The 22,558-nt window shown below is 43.5% G+C and overlaps 1 protein-coding gene across 1 annotated transcript; it reads right to left on the bottom strand.

Annotated features, from left to right (window-relative positions):
* Positions 1–1,681: 1,681 nt before the first annotated feature.
* On the bottom strand, positions 1,682–21,378 carry l(2)37Cd (general transcription factor IIIC subunit l(2)37Cd). Its single transcript, XM_084588188.1, has 6 exons — positions 21,124–21,378; positions 20,836–21,025; positions 16,806–17,057; positions 15,076–15,215; positions 11,473–11,680; positions 1,682–4,451 (listed from the first exon to the last, which is right to left on the bottom strand). The coding sequence occupies exons 1-6, from the start codon at positions 21,235–21,237 to the stop codon at positions 3,952–3,954; spliced, it is 1,404 nt and encodes a 467-aa protein (XP_084444314.1). The 5' UTR covers positions 21,238–21,378; the 3' UTR covers positions 1,682–3,951.
* Between the last annotated feature and the right edge of the window lie 1,180 nt (positions 21,379–22,558).

Raw genomic sequence — 22,558 nt, 5'->3', positions numbered from 1 at the left:
GAGACATGAACTATCTCAGTGCCACGGTGACGTCGATCGGTTGGGGGATGAATAGGCGTCACTTTTAGTTCACTGGGGAAGTTTGAGCGATGACCTTGTATGGACCAAGGTAGCGGTGGTGAAATTTATCACTAAGGCCACGGGTGCGGAGAGGTGCGTAAAGTAGTACTTCGTCACCAAGATGGAAGGAGACCTCACGATGAGTAGAATCGTAGTGATTCTTGCAATCTTTCTGGCAGGCTTCTGTGTTGAGGTGAGCAAGATGAAGGCATCTGGCCACACGGGATACGAACTGGGCAGGTACTGATGTGGAGGAACAGTCGGACGTAGAGAAGAATGAACTGTCAAGAATTGTGGTGGGAGGACGGCCACAAACGAGAAAAAATGGAGAGTAACCGGTAGTCCGCTGTACTGCTGTATTGTAGGCGAATGTGACGAATGGCAAAATAGTGTCCCAATTTCGATGATCCGATGAGATGACACAGACGCAGGCGCGCACAACTGCCAGGAAGCTGGGAATTGCCGCAAGGATTTCCGCGCTAGCTCCGATTGGACGACTTGCTTTATGCGACGGAATGGACTTTCCCTGAGGCGGCGGACGTCGTTGTGCCAGCAGCTCCCATCCGCGCATGAAAGCAAAGTGATAGACTTCCATCACTTTGTCACTAGGCTTCACGAGAAAAGCAGTTACTTCATGTCGCAAATTGGAAACACTGATTAAACTCCACTGACGTTCGACATGCCCCGGAATACAACTGTGAACAAGAAGGGTGCTTGGAGCGTCCACGTGAAGACGTTTGGTGCAGAAAAACAGCAATGCACTGTCATGCTTGCTGTGACGGCCGACGGGTGGAAGCTACCACCATACGTCATCCTCAAACGGACGACTATTCCGAAGGGAAACTTTCCCCGTGGCATCCATATACGTGCAGAAATGAAAGGATGGATAACTGCAGACCTGATGGTCGACTGGATTAAGACTGTTTGGGAACGAAGACCAGGAGCACTTCTGCTTCCTTCGCTTCTGGTTTTGGACAGTTTCAAGGGTCACCTTGTGGAAAGCGTGCTTGCTAAGCTTAAAGAGCTACGCACGAACATTGCAGTGATTCCTGGGGGTCTGACCTCGCTGCTGCAGCCTCTCGACGTGTCACTGAACAAACCGTTTAAGGACAATGTTCGAAGACTGTATGCAGAGTAGATGGTGATGGGCCAGCATTATTTGACACCGAGCGGAAACATCAGAAGGCCATCCATGGAGATGCTTTGCTCGTAGATCATCGAAGCGTGGAACAGTATCCCCGACGAGGTAGTGGCCAAGAGCTTCAAGAAGACTGGCATATCGAAAGCGTTGGATGGAACAGAAGTCAACTTTCTGTGGGACTGAGAAGATGCTCCCAGCGATAAAACTGCTGTTTCTGATGATGAGTCGTGCAGCAATAAAAGTGAGGATGGCGAGGATTCAGACTAAGATTAGAGTACTCAATGAGAAAAAATAAATGGGCAGTTCATGTGATGCTTATACAATGTGCGCGTTTATTGCGAAGATAAGCCTTGCTGAACTTTTATTTTTGGTTGTAATCGAGATATCTGTTCTAAGACGTCTGACCTGCAACTTGTTTGCGTTGTCGGTGCTCAAAAAATTTTTGTGGAAAATTTACCTCACGTATCGATCACACCCCGAAATTTGCGTCATTTTTTTTTTTTCAAAGAAGTGCGACCATTATGCGAGTAAATATGGTAAGTTCGGCTTCCAACTGACATAACTAGTACATCTGCCAACTGCCAAAGCACCTAACAAATTTGCCATGTCACATAGACGCATGGCATCACACATTCTGTTGATCAATCAGCACTTTGTCATGCCACATGGTCTCATGACATCACACACCCTGTCAATCAATTAATGAGTTTTAAGTCAGAAACTGCCTGATGTAGCCAGTTTTTTTGTACAATTAGACTTTCAATTCTATCGCATTAAAAGAGAAAACAAGCGCAAGGCTGGAAAATGCGAAACCATAGACTCCAATGTTATCCATACCTGATCACTGGCACCTAAATCAAAGGCTACCGACCACTGCATTCTAGGCGGAGGCAGCGGAAAGAATTGTGCCTTATCGGTGTGCCTGCACTGCGGTGAGGTAGTAAGTAGCCATTCGTGTGTACCGCTATTGGCAGCATGTTGATTAGGAGCCTATATGTTCCGCTGATTATGCTGACGTTCCAATGAAGAGACGGCACGCGCGCTGAAGTTGCATGGCCTGTGTCAGCAATAAAACACTGCAACATTGAAATATGCCTCTTTTACTTAGTTATATACCTCATTTCAAGCAAGTAGGAGCTTTTGTGCCTATTCTTGCTGTCCTCCAAATCACTTAGTTTCCTAACACAGAGACAAGAGTCCTCTGTTTGAACAGCGATGCAGACCGCACTACTGTAGACTCCAATGGTAGGTTGCCTTGTCTGAATAGAAACCGTTTAGGAACCGTCACCCCTGTTTGCAACTCAGCTGGCATGAGTTTAATGATGTGCAGGACCGACTCGCGCATTCTCTTCGTCTGCAGGTTAATACCTTGATCTGCTGTGTTGAATATTTTGTGTATTTGGCTACAGCAAGAAGAGCATAATTATGTGCTCCCGAGGAAGAAGTGCTCTCTATATTGGTGCAGTCGCCGCTATGCGCGCTACAAGGAGATGGTACTGATTTCTACCATTCTTGAAGATGGAATTCAAAGAGTAGTCTGCATTTTTTTTTTTTTTACTTTTGTCAATACTACCAACAATAGCATAAAACAGACAATGTAGCTGCTGACATATAACTGGATGAAAAATGGTTACATCTGCAATTTTTTGTGTAAATGCAGGAAACTAGAGGTCTTGGATGACTTTCAAACAGTTTCGAGCACTGGTTTTGCAAAAGAAAGTAGCACACATCTGTGCAACTAACTTCGTCAGAATACATCAATGTAGAACATATTTGCAATTTCAATGCATCTACATTACATTCTACATTAGAATGAAAGACTGCTTGAAGAACTATTAAATGGCACTTTACTGATGGAAAGCACTCAAAGGTTGAAAAAATTGTCAGAAGTTTAATTTTTTTTTCCGTGCCACAATTCAGTCGCATCAAACTGTAAAGACATACGCTTTCCAAGAACACACACAACACCAAGGATGCTTATTAGCGAAAAATAAAAGCATGCTAAATGGTCCGTCTGATAGCTGGACAGTTTTCAGCATGCAAAAATATGGTACATGGGTCCACTATTGTTCGGTTGCTGGATCTTGAAGCAAGCAGTACACATGTACTGCTGTCCTATGAATTGTAAGAAAATATTCAACATAAAACACATTTAAAAGATACATTTGCACAGTTCAATGCTGGAACTTTGCAAATCGTTTGGACATTTGTTAAATTTTTCTCTTTGTGATGCCAACAGTGGCTCAAAAACCGACATTGTAATCAGGACATTTTATGTAAAAAAAAACTTTTTACACGAGCACATCTTTTCACTATTGTGGCATGCTGATTGTGCCCCAGAAGATTATAAAAATAGTAGGAACACACACATATTTTAGGATTTTATCATTTATTAATAATTGCACTATTGTGTGTTATTTCACTTAACTGTGCCCTCTGCAGAGCAAATTATACTTACACATTATAGTTCTTCAGGCCCGTGTAAGCCCATCTTTATATTTTACAGGTCCACAATATTTGCAACAATAAGGGAGTCTCTGCCTGGCAATACTCTCTCCTGCTATCACTGTGTGAGAGCACACATTTGAGCTTGGAATGCAGCACAAGAAACAAGCACAGCTGAAATGAGCTCCTTAAAACACCTCAGCAATCATAAAGAATATACCCATATTTGTCCTTTCAAGACAGTTACACAAGTGAACTTTCAATTCTTAGTTTTCTCTTTTAAATTTTACCGAAAAAAAAAAAAATTAGGCAACATAGTCTTCACCTCCATCATCATCTACGAGCTCATCAAAATCATCATCATCCTCCAATGCTACAAGGCTGTCATCATGCGATGTTGAGGGCCGATCAGCCTTGAGCTTGCCCATTGTAGCCCGCAGGTCTGCCACCATGATTAGGCGGCACTTGTTCATGGTGCCTTCCTCACACCAGCCATCTCGCTCATGGCAGCTTATCTCATGGCCATCATTGGCATGAACCAATTTTTGGACCGCCTCCAAGTGAATATCTTTGAGGTGATAAAACATTTGCCGATACGGTGGTAGCTTGCCTGGCAGGAAGCATGCCAACAGTTCATACTCAGACTTGGTTGAGGGCTTGTCTCCAGCTTCACCACTTAGTGCATGTGATAAGGAATCTGTTTGAGCACAGATGGGACGGCTTGTTGGCCCCAGTACTTTAGTCGGAACCAAGTAAGCTGAAGAGCCCCGCTTGGTCGCCACTTCATCATAAATTCCAGATGGTGCTGCAAAGTAAAATTTATATCACCTTCCCTTCATGTCAGTAGTAGTACTGCTTGACAAAAATAAAAGACAGCAGAAGAAACGACCATGCAAGCTTACAGCCAATTCTCAAATTGCTTTCGCAATGAAATTACATGCCCTGAGACCATTATCCTAACGATTAAATGTTCCATACACAGCATTTGTCCATGAATTTGACAGAGCTAAGCAGTACTTTTTCAAACACTAGAAGGCTTCAAAATTTATAGGCTGACTACGAATGTAAAGCTCTACGACATAAAAAAAAAAAGGAGATAACAGTTCCATATAGCTTGCGTGCCTGCCACACAGAAACAAACTGAAATTATCAAAGATAATTTGGGCCATGAGCATACCATTCCATAGTTTATGCCATATGTTGAGGCTTAACCCCGTCAGGCACTACGATAAATCGGTATAAATTGTCTTGGAACTATTTTTAAAATGGTGCCAACCTTCAGGACAAAAATTTGTTGACAGTAAACTTGAAGGAAAGAAGCCAACAGTCGGCGAGGCATAGGAAAGCATTGGGGATTGTTCTTTGTCTTTTTTTTTTTAAATATTACTTGGATAATCACAGAAATTAGTAATGTGATCTGTTTAGGGGAAAGATAATTAAACACAAAGTAGAAGAAAAAAACAATGTGCCGATGGTGGGAACAAAACCCACGACCTCCAAATATCGCGTCCGGTGATCTTCCAACTGAGCTACATCGGCCGCTGTCCCCCCTGCTACTTTCTTGGGCATTAATGTTGTCTGTATACGAACCTTGAGAGTGTTCACCAGCGCCACCCTCAACCATAGCGCGGACGTGGAACGTCCTGTGTTACCACCAGCGTCACGTAGAACGTGATCAAGAGCGAGGGCAAAAGCTGTGCTAGAACCCTCTTACGCTACCTATGGCTTCAAGACTGCCACAACCGAGACCCCTGTAAGCTACAGGCAGATAAATGCAGGGGAATGAGGGTGCTCATTATAATACATGAAGGAAAGAAGCCAACAGTCGGCGAGGCCTAGGAAAGCATTGGGGATTGTACTATGTCTTTTTTTTTAATATATTACTTGGATAATCACAGAAATTAGTAATGTAATCTGTTTAGGGGAAAGATAATGAAACACAAAGTAGAAGAAAAAACAATGTGCCGATGGTGGGAACCGAACCTACGAATTTGAATATTGCGTCCAGAGCTCTAAACAGAATACATTACTAATTTCTGTGATTATCCAAGTAATATTTAAAAAAAAAAAAGACAAATTACAATCCCCAATGCTTTCCTAGGCCTCGCCGACTGTTGGCTTCTTTCCTTCATGTATTATAACGAGCACCCTCATTCCTCTGCATTTATCTGCTTGTAGCTTACGGGGGTCTCGGTTCTGGCAATCTTGAAGCCATAGGTAGCGTAAGAGGGTTCTAGCAGAGCTATCGCCCTCGCTCTTGATCACATTCTACGTGATGCTGGCGGTAACACAGGACGTTCCACGTCCGCCGCTATGGTTGAGGGTGGCGCTGGTGAACACTCTCAAGGTTCATATACAGACAACATTAATGCCCAAGAAAGTAGCAGAGGGGACAGCGGCCGATGTAGCTCAGTTGGAAGAGCACCGGACACGATATTTGGAGGTCGTGGGTTCGGTTCCCACCATCGGCACATTTTTTCTTCTACTTTGTGTTTAATTATCTTACCCCTAAACAGATTACTTTACCAATTTCTGTGATTATCCAAGTAATATTTAAAAAAAAAATAGACAAAGTACAATCCCCAGTGCTTTCCTAGGCCTCGCCGACTGTTGGCTTCTTTGCTTCATGTATTAGAATGAGCACCCTCATTCCCCTGCATTTATTTGCTTGTAGCTTACGGGGGTCTCAGTTCTGGCAATATTGAAGCCATAGGTAGCGTAAGAGGGTTCTAGCACAGCTATCGCCCTCGCTCTTGATCACGTTCTACGTGATGCTGGCGGTAACACAGGCGTTCCACGTCCGCCGCTATGGTTGAGGGTGGCGCTGGTGAACACTCTCAAGGTTCGTATACAGACAACATTAATGCCCAAGAAAGTAGCAGGGGGGACAGTGGCCGATGTAGCTCAGTTGGAAGAGCACCGGTACAATCCCCAATGCTTTCCTAGGCCTCGCAAACTGTTGGCTTCTTTCCTTCATGTATTATAACGAGCACCCTCATTCCCCTGCATTTATCTGCTTGACAGTAAACTGTAATACGAAGCAGAAAAGTGCATAATATTAGCAGCTTCTGTCTGGTATTAACCACATCTGGAACAAATGCAGTATGGCTGCTGAGACACCATTACCCTAGTTCCTGGTCACCTCATTCTGAAAAAGTTTTACCTAACTGAAAGTGGAAGACATACTTTTCTTTTCCTTGTGGCAGTGGAGCTACCTCAGGTCAGGGCGGAATTATTTCAGGAAACTTTTAAGAGCTGCAATCTCTGAGTAGAATACCGCAAGGAAGTTTGCTGCGTTGCCCAAGAGGCAATTCTACACTCAGTGACAGGAACAATGTGCCTGTAACTGTGTCACTCTGCCAAACAGTTGAACTGCACGATGGTACCTGGCCACCTGGTGCATTGCTCTCTCTGTGGTACCTTCACTTTGTAACTGGAGCAGTTGGCACTATTTATGAAAACTTGTAACTTGACTACCTAACGAATTCGCTGCAATCAAGGAAACTATTTTCGTCTTGACTTTCAGAATTTGAAGTCGGTAGTTGTGTAAGGAATATACCTTAAATAAACAATAGAGTTAAACCTGTGTGCAACAAATTGCCAGGTAGCAAATTCCAAGACATACAAAATTTTTCAATTGCCCAACGCTGCCCCCATTGAAGTGTGCATTCAAAAACACCACATAACGAACACGTTGCAGCACTTGACCTTGATGCAACAAATTCACTATGCCAGCTATCTCTTAACTAGTGCTGAATTACTGAAAACTAAGTATAACTGTGTGAACTCCATGACGATAAAACACGAACTGACATGAGAAGAATGTCTACGATTGTAATGAGCAACTGCAGTTAATATAACACACCATGTTTCAGCGCCAATGGCACATGTATATGACAAATGCAAGTCTCTGCAGCTTTCAACGTGGCACTACAGTAGTTTAAAAGCAGTGAAACAGGAAAACGAAAGAAAAAATTACATGGACCGACACTGTGTGTCCATTGCCGTCATGCTGTTCCACGTGAGATTTTACAAGATTTCTTAAGTGAAAAACACAGCCAAGCAAGCCTTCTTGCAATCACTGATTCCCTTTGCCAACCTGGTTAGCTGCATATCATTACATAACACAATAGCTTTTGTTCTGCTAACTTTCTTCTTCACTTTAACAAAATTTTTCGTAATTGCAACTGTTGGCTTCTCTTCAAAAAGTCCAGCCGGTAGCACAGCAAAACCCCCTTCTTTGTCCGTTTGAAGTAATCGAAGATTATTCCTTTCAAAAAACGTCACCACTTCCGTAGCACATTCCTTCGGTACCAGGTCCTTCTTCCAAGACGTCATCAGGATACCATCAAGCCCATCCAGTTAAGACTCATAAACCGGACTCGCCTTTCAGATGTATTGTGAGTGAACGTGATGCGTGGCAACAGCAGATCAGCCAGTAGCTTCTTAAACATTTGAAAGGTTTGGAGCTTGATGATACTTTTGCTACTAAAAATTCTTTTCAAATGATCAATCTTTTAAAAGATCAAACCATTCTTGGGTACTTTTTTTCTATTGATGTAGAGGATTTGTTCTATTCGGTGCCGCATTTAGAATTGTTTGAATCGGTGCGGGAATGTATAGAACGTAATGGCACTATCGATTTTCAGAACTCTGCTGGTGTCAATGTTGACAATTTTCTTGCCCTACTCGAGTTTTACCTTAAGTCTACTGTTGTGTCGTTTGGGACAGATATGTGTGTGCAGATATGTGTGTGCAGAGAAGGGGCATTTGTATAAGGTCATGTGTTGCCCTAGTTCTATGTAACATCTTTTTATCTTCTGTTGACAGAGCAATTTATGCATCCCTTAATGGCTCAGGTTTTAAAATATTTAGATATGTTGATGATTTTTTAGTCATTTTGGATAAGGGCTCTGCAGTGATTCATAGTGTGGAATGCGTCCTTTCTATTTTTAGGATACAAAGATAAGGACTTACTTTTACTCATGATCTGTGGACAGCAAGTTGCAGTTTCTTTAAATATGAAAATTCGTGATGGGGAAGTGTGTTGGAAGTATTTTCCTAGGGCTAAAAAAGAGCTACTTCCATATGGTTCAGCCTATTCAAAGACTGTTAAAAGAGCGATAGCTTCCCTTAGTTTGGAGTCGGCCCTGTTAAAATCATGTGAACATATGGCTGAGGATAGCTTCAATAACCAATTACAAAGGCGTCAGGTGGCTGGTTTCCCCGGTTACGATTATTTGTGGGGTAGAAGAGTCTATGCTTCAGAAAATTAAGGGGAAAAAAGGACTGCAGATAAGTTGAGAAATAAACGCCCACAAGTGATACCTTATATTCATCGAGTGGCGCACGGCCTGAAAAAGGTGGCAGGTAGGTATGAGGTGCCAGTTGTGTTTTCTGCGCCAAAAAAACTGGGTGGGTTGTGTGCATTAATAGGAAGGAGAAAAAAAGCACACTGCGATAAGAAGCATGTCAAGAGTTTTATTGGATGTGTGGTGGGAGTGATTTACGAGATTCTGCTGACTTGCGGTAAAGTATATATAGACCAACACCGATCTGTGACTTAAGCACGATGCGGTGGCGCTTCTATTGCCAGCGTGGGTCGACTGGGGGTGAAAAGTAGGCTTAGCGCCCATAGGAATACATGGAAGCGAAATATTCCAGAACAGTTTTCTAATTTCACGGGTCATCCTTGATGTCAGTACAGAGCAACCATGAACGCCCTGGAATAGATCGCAGAAGTGTGAAATCTCATTACCGACGCGAAGTATTTTTAAAACACCGCGAAACGTATGGAGGTGCGAGTTGAGAGGGCGACCCATAGAAATACATGTAAACACAACTTACCGCAATGCCCCGACGTCATGTTGCATGACACGCTACATTCTCTTGCAAGTAATGCAAGTCCGACGACTTGCGGGAGCACTCACAGCACGATAAACTGACCGCGCACAGTTGCAGACGACCATGCATCACCTGCGCTGTCGCTAGCAGATGCTCCGGAGCTGGAGGCGGCCGCGGTGGGTGTCGCCAGCTGCACTGTCGTCTGCTGCAGTGCGCGAATCTCGTTCGGTCCATATTGTCGTATGAGGTTTGACAACTGCTTTTTAAACGTAATTCTGTCCAGGACATATCACTGGAGCGACAGTATCATCAAACTTATTTACCCTATGCGGCTGCATATCGGACTGTAAGCAAAACTGCGCGATTCTCTACACCCAGCTTGCCTTTTGGCGGTGTCTGGATTCATAACACAAGTTATTCGAGGAGTTATAAAGTAGATTGCCTCCGTAATGACGCGCACCATACTTTATCACACACTTCTTCAAAGCGCTGGTCAACGTTTAACGACCGACCACCCCTTCTGATGCTCTGTGAAATGAGAAAAAATGTTCTGGTAAGTTGTGCTTACATGTATTTCTACGGGTCGCCCCAACTTGCACCCCCACGTTTCACGGTATTTTAAAAATACTTCGCCTCGGTAATGAGATTTCATATTTGGATGATTTGTTCTAGGATGTTCATAGTTGCTTCATACCGGACAACAACATCACAGGTGCCCCGTGAAATGAGAAAACTGCTTTGGAATATTTCGGTTCCATGCATTCCTATGGATGCTAACCCTATTTTTCACCCCCAGTCGGCTGCGGTGCCGCGAGCGCCCCCTTTGTTTGTAAACACGGCGTTGGTCTATAGGGCAGACTGGAAGATGTATCAATAATAGAATAAGGGAACATGAGAAGTCCATAGAAACTGAGAAGGGGTCAAATTTACCCCTGCACTGTCAGAAGTGCAAATGTGAGCCATTGTTTAGCAGGCTTAGGGAAGAGTCGGGATAAGATGGCGCGCGAAATTTTAGAAGCGTTCTGGATACAGAAGAAAGAAGACAGATGTATTAGTGAAGCCTCGCTGAGTCTACGTAGAAAAGAATTTACTTTTATTGAGGAATCTTCTTGCGTAATGGAAAGAATCGAGTTTATTATCAGGTCTAAAGCTGTTATTCTTAGACACCACTCATGTATTGTGGCCATGAGTGTTTGTGGAATCTTTTTTTCCCTCAAGTACATGTACTTCCCATTCTCATGTACTTCGTTGCTTTGTAGACATGTTGGGCAGGTTACAGTTTTTTCATTACATAGGGACTTCACAAGTGATGTGTTTTGGATGGACATGTCTTACTGCACATGTGTGGTGGTTGGTTGTTAGTGAGTAACTATGTGACTACGTGGTGGACTTTGTGACTGTCCAGCTTGGATTATAGTTGTGGTTCACTGGGACGATTGTGGTATTAGCTGCTGGGAAAAGCAGAGGTGTCTGAAGATGTACGTGAGTGTAGAATTGGTGACTGTCATGCTTGGACGATGTTTATGTTCTGCGGGGAAGAAAGTGCTCCTATCTCCTTGGCAAAGAAGAGGATGATGAGAAGATGTACTTGGGTGTAGAAGAAGAGGAGTGGTGAAGAGGAAGTGTGTGTTCAGATCCATGTTACAGTCGGTAGTGTGCGCGTGTGTTGTATCTCTTCGCATGTGTTTGTGTTTGTTGCGCCACATTTCTGGGTATTATGCAGCACCAACTAGCCCCTCAAGCTGTTATTTTGAGATGCAAATGCTCATGCCACAGAGTAAGTTATGCTTATAACCGCTGCATCCACAACAAAACACTACTTCCTCAGTTCATCATGCAATGCATAGTGCTCCTACTGCTGGTATGCAATGTTCCAGCACATGTATAATCTTGCTGGACTAGTGTCCAGCAACCTGGTACTGTACATCCAGTGAACAGAGGAAAGACAAAGAAGGGAGGAAAGGAATGAAACGGCCACGCACATGTCTTCAGCCGAAAGTCGAGCACTTGATAGATTTTCGTGGAGGGATCCTTGCGGGGATCAAAGCCCATGCGCACCCAGCAAGTGCGAAAAGGTCCACTGACAACATAGTAAGCCACCACAGGCAGGATGAGCTTGAATCGATTGGGCATCACACCGAGCTCCATCTGCAAGGCACTGCGTGTCCACATGGGACGTTGCTGGAACAGCTGTGGACATCAAGACAACACAAATTAAGGTCAAAATGTACAAAGACAATGTTCAGTTCTTCAACCTGTTGACCGAATTTCACATCTTCTACTAGAGTTTGAGTTTAGGGCATCCAGGTCATGTTTGCTGCACTTTATGTGCATTTAGATTTTCCCCTCCACAAGCAAAACATGCTCAGTGCAACCACTTGTAGCACTTCCCAAGCTATCAAACTGGCAAAACATCTGTGATGCTCTTGTAATGCTTATAGTGAGAATACTACGCATATTGATAGCTAGTACCAAAGCATGATGGGACTTAGCCACACTTGGCTTGCTAGACTACATTGGCTTAGCAGCCAACCAGTGGCAACCAGCGGCGAAGGCAATATGAAGGAGCAATAGATGCTCACAAGCAAAAGTAGTGCTCATGTTATAAACCTTGAGGCACATTGAATTTGAGAAGATGCTGTGCACCCGCTATATCAAAGATCCTCTGGATGAAGATGTGTGCTAAGAGCCAATGCTCGCAACGGAGGTGGAAAAGATCTTGGAACAAGCTTCGCTCAGAAATGGACAGCCCAAAGCAGCAAAGCCGCTGCTGAGCTTTTTCATGCATGAAACGCAAACATCACCTTCTCTTTCTCATGCTGGCCCAAACCAACCTTCTTTTTTGCACTTGCTTTCTGTCACTGCAAAATAAGAACTCCTAATGGAGTCATTTGCTCTGCTCTTACAAGTGTGTAGCTCACACCAGACAAGCAACAACAACATACCAGTTGAACAGTCCCAATAAAATGGTCAAAAATAAGCAATTCACATTCTGATTCAGCTTCAACTGTAACTGTCATACACCAACCCTCCACCATCGTTCACGCTATGGTGAATGATGCCACTGCTAGGGGCATTCACATCCCTCTAGAGTTAGATGTGCACGGCACCTATTTGCTGGGAGCTCCACCAGTGGAGTGAACTTTAGCATCGATTTTGCACCACAAGGAGATCAGTAACTCTTCTCACTGTGAGAGCAAAGAGTGCTGAAAATAGCCTTTGCTTATAAAAAAAACGCAGGTTGTGGCATTCTGTTTATTTTGCCATATCAGCTATTTCCTGCACTGCACAGTGATCCTGTACATTCAAGGTACAGTCAAGCACAGTCACAACGAACTTGATGGTCACATTGATTCCATTCATTTATATAAAGTTCGCAGTAAATGGACTTTTCCTATTTCAGCAATGAAAAGTTCTATAAAAGTGGCATTTATTTCTCCAAAAAATTGCTTGTGAACATCTGTTTCACCAAAACAGATGCTATCAAACCACTTTCTAAGCTCGCCAGTGGAATCACATGCTGCCAAACTGAGTTCTGCAAAATGCTTCGCATTCAGGCATGTCAAGCTCCGTTCACCAAATGCAACAATTAATTTGTGCCTCTGTTATCTATCTATCGTGTAACACACCAAAAAATAAACGTGAGCACGGCGTCACTGCGAAAGAATTGCATCGCAGTGAATGATGGTTATCATCTGCTAAAAAACAATGATAGAGGAAGCTTGCAAGGTCATGTGATCATAACGCTGCTTCCTGTTACAGCAAAAGCCGAGACCTGTCGGCAAGTAATCCAAGACTGGGAAATCGAATGTACCCGCTAAGGCATCACCAAGTCCAACATTACGCAAATATAGAACAATAACTACATGCTTGAACTGAGTTGCAGAGCACCTTTAGAGCAGGCACCGCACAAGGTTCACGGTCTATGAATACTTAAGTAAAACTTTTTGTTGAGCTAGTTGGTTCATAACGATGAAAAAACTTCAGCATAAATAAAACAGCCTGAAGGCGAAAAGAAGGGGACCGGAAAGAATGCTCTTTCTTGTCCTCTTTTTTTTTTTGCCTTCAGGCTATTTCATTTGCGCTAAAGTGTTTTCTCATTGCCTACCAGTAATGCGCATTGAGGCTACAGTTGCGAAACTTGTGAAAAGTGTTCACTACTGTTACTTAAATAATACCCCAATGAGCAAGAAACTGCTGAGCCATTCACATCTGTAGGTTCAGTTTGTTGACTAGTCAACAGACAGCCCCAGCAGAGCCGATTCTGAAAACAATGAGGTTTCGCCGAATTTCCTCAGTGCACAAGAACCCCGCTATAGTAAACTCGGATATAGTAAAGTGGACCTGAAGTCCCAGTTCACCTTCCATAGAAGATTGTATATTTTCACCCCTTTATAGTAAAGACATATTTGAAGAAAACTGGTTATAGTAAAGTGCGTCTGGCACTTTAAGTAGCGCACGCGCACTACCTAGAATCGTGAGGCAATTTTTTTTTGTTTGAAAAAGAAAAAAAAAAACCCAATATTCTCTTAAACGGCTTTACCACTAGGCTCAGTAGTACTCAGGAGAAGCCAACTTTATGTAGGCCTTGGCGTCGTGAGGGAAGGCATGCAGCGCATAGGAAAATAAAAAAGTAAAGCTGTCGACAAGCATGCAAAGAAGGCGGCGCGATCCGTTCAGAAAGTGAAGGCGAGTGAAAATGCAGTGAAAATTAGGGAAGGGAAGAAACAACCGAACATGCACAGCACAGTGCAGCACAAAGCAGCAGTGGCAAGAACTGGAGGCGTGTGGTTTTGCAGCACTTGACTGCTGTGCACATTTTTCATCTATTGCCTTCTTACAGACAGGAACTGCAGAAGGTGACACCGTGTTCATGCAATACTTTGGTTTTCACATGAATTCAAACTCAGTTGTATTCATAGCCATGCTGCCCTCATGCCTAAGAAATATTTCAACAAGATGTAAACAAAAAATCTTATAACTGAAAAAAAAAAAAAATATGGGATGGAGAGACGATAAGAGAGAAATGGAAGGCATTTGACAGTTTTTTTTTCATTAAGCAAGAAATCGTGTTCAGGAAGTAGCCATTTAGTTACCAAACGGCATCTTCAGGACCATGTTATCATCAACAACTGATAGTAAAGGCCTTGGTATAGTAAAGATTTTTGCCCGTCCCAGTGACTTTACTATAAAGGGGTTCTACTCTTGAGAGGATGACTGGTCCCTCCTTGTGGAACAACAAAGCAAAGAGGCCTAAACATCAAGCAGTCTGTACATATACCATGTAAACCAAGGTGAGCAAGAACAACCTACATGCGCATTACATGAAAGCAATGCAAGACTTTCTTTGTGTGGAATACACTTAACTACACGACAGAAGTCTGTGGTTTCATATCACAAATCTCAATGCTGCAAAACAGGCCTCAAGCAGCTGTTAGGAGGCCTGATCAATGCTCACAGCACTGTTTTTCAGTTAACATTAACCATTTCCAAAGGCTGTACTCCATCTTGCAAGCAATCAGTCCTCAGTGCAAGTTTACCATGTGAACAAACAAGGAGCTGGTATGATATTCAGTGAATCTCACCTCTTCAACTCTTCTCTTGATATTCTCATCTGGAGGACGCCACTCCAACTGCTTCCAAGCCTCTGGATTTGGCTCTTTAGGCACAGCATCATCCTCAAAGCTTAGGAAGCAGGCAAATTTCATACGGCGATGACGAACAGCTGGTGGAGCAAAAGACTTAACAGTTTGTGCCAATATCCTTTTCTGGCAGATTTCTATAAGCACCTGTCTCATGGACTACACCACAGATTATATGCAACAATCCATGTCTGCACACAGCAGAGAGCCATTACAATATGTTTTCAATGGCATAAACTATTCAGAAAGACCCTGCCGCAGCTGTGCAGTGGTTAGAGCGATCGACTACAGTGCCCAAGGATGCGAGATCGAATCTCGGCCGCGGCGACTACTTTTCAATGGAGGCGAAAAGCAGGGTGCCCACGTGCTGTGCAATGTCAGTGCACGTTCAAGAACCTCAGGTGGCCTGAATTTCTGGAGTCCTCCACTACGGCCTCTTTAATAGCCTGAGTCGCTTTGTGACGTTAAATTCCATAAGCCAAACCAAACCAATTCAGAAAGCACCTGCAGGAGTTGTGACTGCGGACTTACTTTTGACAATTAGTAATGATGCCTCTAGCTTCTCAGGCACCAAATACTTATAACATTTTGAAGTAAATCATGACAAAAAAAAAAGTGTCAAAAATAACCTTCTATGTAACTACTTTATTTCAAAATATAAGAATAAACTACATCCCTATTTAACATTGTCAACTGCATCATCATGACCCAGCATAAAAAAAAAAATCAAAGTATTTAAGTCTTGTATGAAAATTTCTGCATGTTCTTCCAGCAAAAAAAGAAGACATGAGTAGTGCATGCAAACAAATTAATTCGACTTTTCAAAATTTCAAATTAACAGGAGCAATAAATGACAAAAAGGTGTAATAAGGTACCTACTGAAATAACGATTGTCTTATTACATTCCACCAATAGAAGACAAAACTTTCTGCCACAAGATAATTACTGCAAAACAGCAGTATGTGGAGACCATAAACAACAGGCATCACAGAATACGACCCAAGCAGGTTATTCTGTCATTGCATACTATGAAAGAAGCGCATGTGAGACAACTATCTACTACCTACTTGTTGCAAGATTTGTTTGCCGTGTTGTGTTTTACGGCGTGCAAGTGACTGGGGCTATTATGCAGGAAATGCAAGGTTAAATGTCCTGCTTTGTGGAAGAGAATGAAAACAAAGTGTTTTAAATGAAATAGCTATTGAGAAGCTTTTCTTTATTTTGAGGATGTAGAAACATAGGAAACATCTAGTGCATTTCCTCCTTGGAATAAACTAGGCTGAATGAGTGCGTTCATCATAAAATAACAAAAACTTCTATTCACTTAGTGTCTCGAGTTTTGGGCATGAAAATAAGATGTGGCTCATGGTAGCTCCTCTGCATAGTTCAAATGCAGGTTTTTCTTGCTTTGTGAGGATAAAGTTGTAAGGTAGGTGCCCAATGCAAAGAAGAACAGCAGCCACTTCGATGAAAGAATTACTGAATAAAAACATGCAATAATAACAATGTCAATCAGCAATAAAAATGTTATTTTTCATGCAGTTTTACTCCCCACCCTTTGTATGCAAACATTGCAACATTTTCCGTTCACACAGACAATTGGACTTCACAGGAACCTTTAAGATTTCTCTAACGGCATAAACTGATACATGCAGAAAAGTTAGAATACTCACTTCCACCTAAACCACTTCTGGGATGACATGCCGGTCTTTCTTGGATTTTACGCCGTATAGGTTCGTCCCGCAGTGCTTGGATTGACATACTATCAAGACGGGAGAACACTTGGGGCAATATGAAAACAGGAGCATCCTGTTTCAGCCAGTCTGTTGATACCATGGGTGAAGGAATCAACTTGTCCAATAAGGACTCATAACCAGTTCTGTCTGCCATTTGTGTCATGGGCAAATATTGAAAGTCCACCATGCCTGAAAGTAAGGTGACAAAATATAACATCAAATATACTAGTAATATTTTGCATATTTGTTTTGAGTCTTATGCTGTTATGCAGTGCAACAATGTCTACTAAGCCATACAAAACAAAGAAAGAAAACCAGAATTAAATTGGTCTTTTCAATTACAATATTCCCAATTTTCTCTCTTTTAACGAACTAGAAACACCAACTGGAATTTCAAACGGCACACCTGCTCAAAGAAAAATCACTGGCTTACAACTAGCTTTTCCAATTGTATTTTTGGAACTGACTGGAAGCTCCACCTGGAATAGGATAGTCCAACTGGGCAGCCTGACCGAGCCTGTATATTAATAAAATCCAACCCAAGTGACAGTTCCAAGATCCACAGGCAAACATGCACAGCGCAAACGTCAGAAACACCGCATGCCTGAAATGGTGACAACACCAAAGCGACATGCTTACATACTCCTCATGGGACACTCCTCCTGGAGCCAGTGGCATTTGTCGTTGAGCTATGCTATTTCATTTAATCAAGACTGTTTTGGTGGCACCAATGATTACCACTAATAAGCAGATTAAACTTCTACCACCTTTCTTACATGCAGATCCAAGTGTAAGAAGTCACTTGCTTCCAAATGGGCCTCCATTTGGATGCTAAAACAGATTTGGAACCGCAAGTCGAATTAGCAGCCCTATTGGGCCCATTTAATTTCAATGAGCCCCCCAGGTTGGAAGCCGTCCCACATGTTACTGGGGATGAACGAAGGGCGATTCCTAGTAGCTCCAGGACGAATGAAGCGGCTGGGCTAAAGCCAAAAGGACGCTCAGTTGTGGATGTGTCGGGAAGCGACCGGAAAGTCCGATGTTGCAAGGAGATATATCACATAGCAACATGGAATGTAAGATCTATGACGCAAGGTAAACTGGATGTCGTCAAGCGAGAAATGGACAGATTGAACATTGATATCTTGGGTATCAGCGAGCTCAAGTGGACCAGAATGGGAGGATTTAACTCCGGCGACCATTATGTCTTTTATTGTGGGCACGAATCCAAGAGAAGGAATGGAGTCGCTCTCATAGTAAACAGAAAAATGGGCAAAGCAGTGCTAGGGTACAACCCCAAAAACGACCAAATAATTTCACTTCGGATCCAAGGTCACCCTTTCAACATAACAGTTATCCAAGTCTATGCACCGACCACTACTGCTGAAGAAGCTGACGTTGAGATATTTTATGCGGACCTACAATGCCTTTTAGACCGCACCCCATCATCAGACGTCGTTTTTCTCATAGGAGACTGGAATGCTAAGGTCGGGAGTGAAGAAATATCTGGAATTATAGGCAAGTTCGGTCTTGGCGAGCCAAATGAAGCTGGGCAGAGGCTAGTAGACCTTTGTCAAGAAAACAACCTGACCATAGTGAATACTCATTTTCAACAGCACAAGAGGCGCCTGTACACATGGACTTCACCGGACGGTCTGTACAGGAATCAGATCGATTATATTCTTTGCCGGCAGAGATGGAGAAGTGCTATACAAGCAATAAAAACAAGGCCTGGGGCCGATTGTGGCACCGATCATCAGCTTCTTGTTGCCAAAATTAAGCTTCGATTGAGGAAAATGCAGAAAACTAGAAGGCCTTTCAGGTATGATCTGGATCAAATTCCATTAGAATATGCTGTGGAAGTGAGGAATCGATTTCAAGAATTAGATCTAGAAGACAAAGAGCCCAAAGAGATGTGGACTGATGTTCATGATATAATACAAGAAGTTGCTACTAAGGTAGTTCCAAAGCAAAAGAAATGCAAGAAAGGAAACTGGTTATCTGAAGAGGCTTTGCAAATAGCTGAGGAAAGAAGGATGGCAAAAGTTATGGGGGAAAGAGAAAGATACAAGGTTCTCAATGCGGATTTTCAGAAAATAGCAAGGAGAGATAAGAATGCCTTCCTGAACATACAGTGCCAAGCAGTTGAGGACAACAGCCAATTAAGGAACACAAGAGCTCTGTATAAGACAATCAAATATATCAAAAGAAGCTTCTGTGCTAAGCTGGGCGCAATAAAGGACAAACGAGGCAAGGACCTCACTGAAGCCTCAGAGATAAAGAAGAGGTGGCAGGAATACACAGAAGAACTGTACAAGAAGGACCCAAATGTGCAAACCCAACATAAGACGGTTGTGATTACTGATCTCGAGCCGGGCATCCTGAAGAGTGAAGTTGAATGGGCCTTAGCCAGCCTTGCAAAGAACAAAGCTAGCGGAATTGATGGCATTCCAGCTGAGTTGCTTCAAAACCTCAACCATGACGCTGTTAACATTCTGCATACATTATGTCAGAAGATTTGGACAACCCTGCAGTGGCCACAGGATTGGAGGAGGTCAGTTTACATCCCCATTCCAAAGAAAGGCAGTGCCAAAGATTGTTCCAACTACCGCACGATCGCGCTTATTTCGCATGCTAGCAAGGTGATGTTGAAAATCCTCCAAGGTAGGCTGCAGCAGTATGCATTGGATCGGGAGCTTCCGGACGTGCAAGCTGGGTTTCGCAAGGGCAGAGGAACTAGAGACCAAATTGCCAACCTTCGCTGGATCACGGAAAAAGCAAGAGAGTTCCAGAAACCCATTGATTATGCGAAAGCGTTTGACTGCGTAGATCACAGCAGATTGTGGCAAGCTCTCCAAGAGATGGGAGTTCCAATTCACCTCATCTGTCTCCTCAGGAACCTGCATGAAGGACAAGAGGCCACAGTCAGAACTGGGCATGGTCTTACTGATTGGTTTCCGATTGAGAAAGGAGTGAGGCAAGGCAGCATACTGTCGCCCTGCCTATTTAACCTATATGCAGAGTGCATCATGAGGAAGGCCGGTCTGGACGAGTCTTCAGCTGGAGTGAAGATTGCTGGAAAACGTATCAACAACCTTAGATATGCGGATGATACCACTTTAGTGGCAGAAAGTGAAGTGGAACTCATGAGACTTCTGATGCGCGTACAAGAAGAGAGTGAGAAGTTTGGGCTTAAACTGAACATTAAAAAGACAAAGATCATGACGTCTTGCCCTATCAAGTCCTGGAGCATCAATGGACAAGAAGTGGAAGCTGTGACAGATTTTCTGTTCTTGGGCTCCGAGATTACCTCGAAAGGAGACTGCAGCCATGAAATTAGGAGACGCCTGCTTCTGGGAAAGAGAGCAATGGTTAGCCTTGACCGCCTAGTAAAGAGCAGAGACATTGTGATGTATGGATGCGAGAGTTGGACTGTGAAAAAGGCTGACCGCCGAAGAATTGACGCGTTTGAATTGTGGTGCTGGCGAAGACTCTTGAGAGTTCCTTGGACTGCCAGATCACATCATTTGATATTGTCGACCATAAACCCTGAATGCTCATTGGAGGGTCAAATTCTAAAGTTAAAGCTCAGCTACTTTGATCATCTGATGAGAAGAGAGGAGTCGCTGGAGAAAGATTTGATGTTGGGAAAAGTTGAGGGTCGCCAGAGAAGGGGTAGGCAGCGAACGCGATGGTTAGATGGCATCCTCGAGGCACTGCAGATGAAATTATGTGATGTTAGGAAGATAGTGAGAGACCGGAAAGCGTGGCGTGACATGGTCCATAGGGTCACGAAGAGTCGGACACGACTGAGCAACTGAACTTACTTACTTAATTTCACTTGTGCTCAGATGGAATGTCAAATTGGTCTCAGCGGTCTTGCGTGCCTTGGAAGCCACTTGTTTTGCCAACAGCGCAAGCTTATGCCGACAACCTCACATCGAAGTATAAAAGGAGGCAAACTTACCGCGGAATTTGTAGACTGTTGAAATAGTACCTTCGATAGATATAGTGTACGGCTCTTTCGAGTTGTCACGGTTTCTTTTTACTTTCAAAAGAAGGCACGACGTGGTGAAACGGTTGGCGTAAGCACTCTTGCAGTACGGATCTTCGGGCCTGAACTTCATTTCTAGCCTTCGTGAAGGGACTGAATAAGCCTGTGAAAGAAGGCACATCAGATGAGCACCCCAACAAGCTTACCATTTTTTCTTTGTAAAATTTAAAAGCACGCATAAATAAAGCGTTTTACGCATACCTTAGAAACTTCATCAATGCCACCAAGAGTCTTCAGCATTCGGTCAGTGTTCTTGACGATTGCTGGATACTCGACAAGCACGAGCTTCCTGTTGTTTAAAGATATAGTCGTCATGCTGCCCTGATCGAAGGCTGCAGCTAGCAACTACCGCTCCATCCACAGAGTTCCAGAACCGCCACCACACAAACCGTACTGACCAAACTAGCGTAAAGCCATGCCAGCCATGCCACTCGCTGTGCTGTCGGCGTGCTAGTCCACGAGGAAGCCGTCAGGTGCGCTCTAGGCGTCTAGGGAAATAGAGGAGCCTTACTAGGGAATCCCATGGAAATCCCTTTCTCTATGGTCTAGGCCATGGAGGAAGGAAACAACTTTCCTTCCTCCATGTACCATACTAGGGTCCCTAGAAATATTGCTATTATAGCCTCTCGTCCGCCGGCCGCGGCAGTGGCTGCCGCTGAATGGTCGCCGCGGTGAACCGGAGTGCGCCACTGCTGACGGAGCAGACGACGCGCGCGCCCGTGCGCTTCGAAATGCATTCGCTTCATGCTCATTGTCAGGTGCCTTGTACATGCGATGCTGCTCTTTAGTCTTTGATTTCAGTTTAGTCGTAATATTGAATTCGCAGCCGAGTTGTTAGCATAACCACGGATGCGACTTTCTTTTTTTTTTTTTTCGTGAGCGAAGTTTTGCGCGCATGCCCCTGAGCCGATGTAGAAACGAAGCTGCTTTCTATACCCTATTATCCTGCTGAAGCTACCGCCTGTCGTATTGTAATGAAGACTTCTGAGGATTTTGTGCAAACAATTGCGCTTGCATGGAGGACTATACTACACGCACATTCTAGGCTCCAAGGACCATGTGTGCGAGCAACAGAGCGCTGTCGCCGGCGTTTTCGTTCACGCTATAGTTTCATCTTAACTTCTTCGGACGTTTAGCTAAGTTATAACACGTATGTAGAACTAGAAACTTTCGGATGCATGCACAATTAAAGCACGCAAGATGGGAATCCGAGCCCTTCAAATTGCACCGCGCTTCAGGCAAACTGCTGATAGGCATTCTTTGGGACTTAGGAAGCCTAGTAGCCACTCATCAGAATATGCCATCACTTTTGTTGACTTCCGTTTTGCAACCTCTAAAACATATTTTAACAGCCAGCTGTTAGTTGAGAGGAAGGGCACTAACACTTCTTTCAAACACTGTCCTTGAAGGTGTTCATTTTCATTTTTAATTTCACCGAGAGCTTTTACCAGCTTTGCCACCTTGTCCTTCGTACGACAAACTGCTCGAGACATAGAAGTCTGTTTCTTAATTTTTTCTTCTTCTTGACAGGGCGTTCTGAGTTAACTTTCGCAAGTATTTGCAGGCTATATGCATGTTGCATCAGAAACAGTTCGTCGCAAATTAAGTAACACCCATTGTAGGTGGGAAAGGTCTT

The sequence above is a fragment of the Amblyomma maculatum genome, chromosome 1 (assembly GCF_055883805.1).
Source record: "Amblyomma maculatum isolate TAMU_Amacu chromosome 1, ASM5588380v1, whole genome shotgun sequence".
Lineage (NCBI taxonomy): Eukaryota > Metazoa > Arthropoda > Arachnida > Ixodida > Ixodidae > Amblyomma > Amblyomma maculatum.
This window is presented reverse-complemented; position numbering and strand designations above follow the sequence as displayed.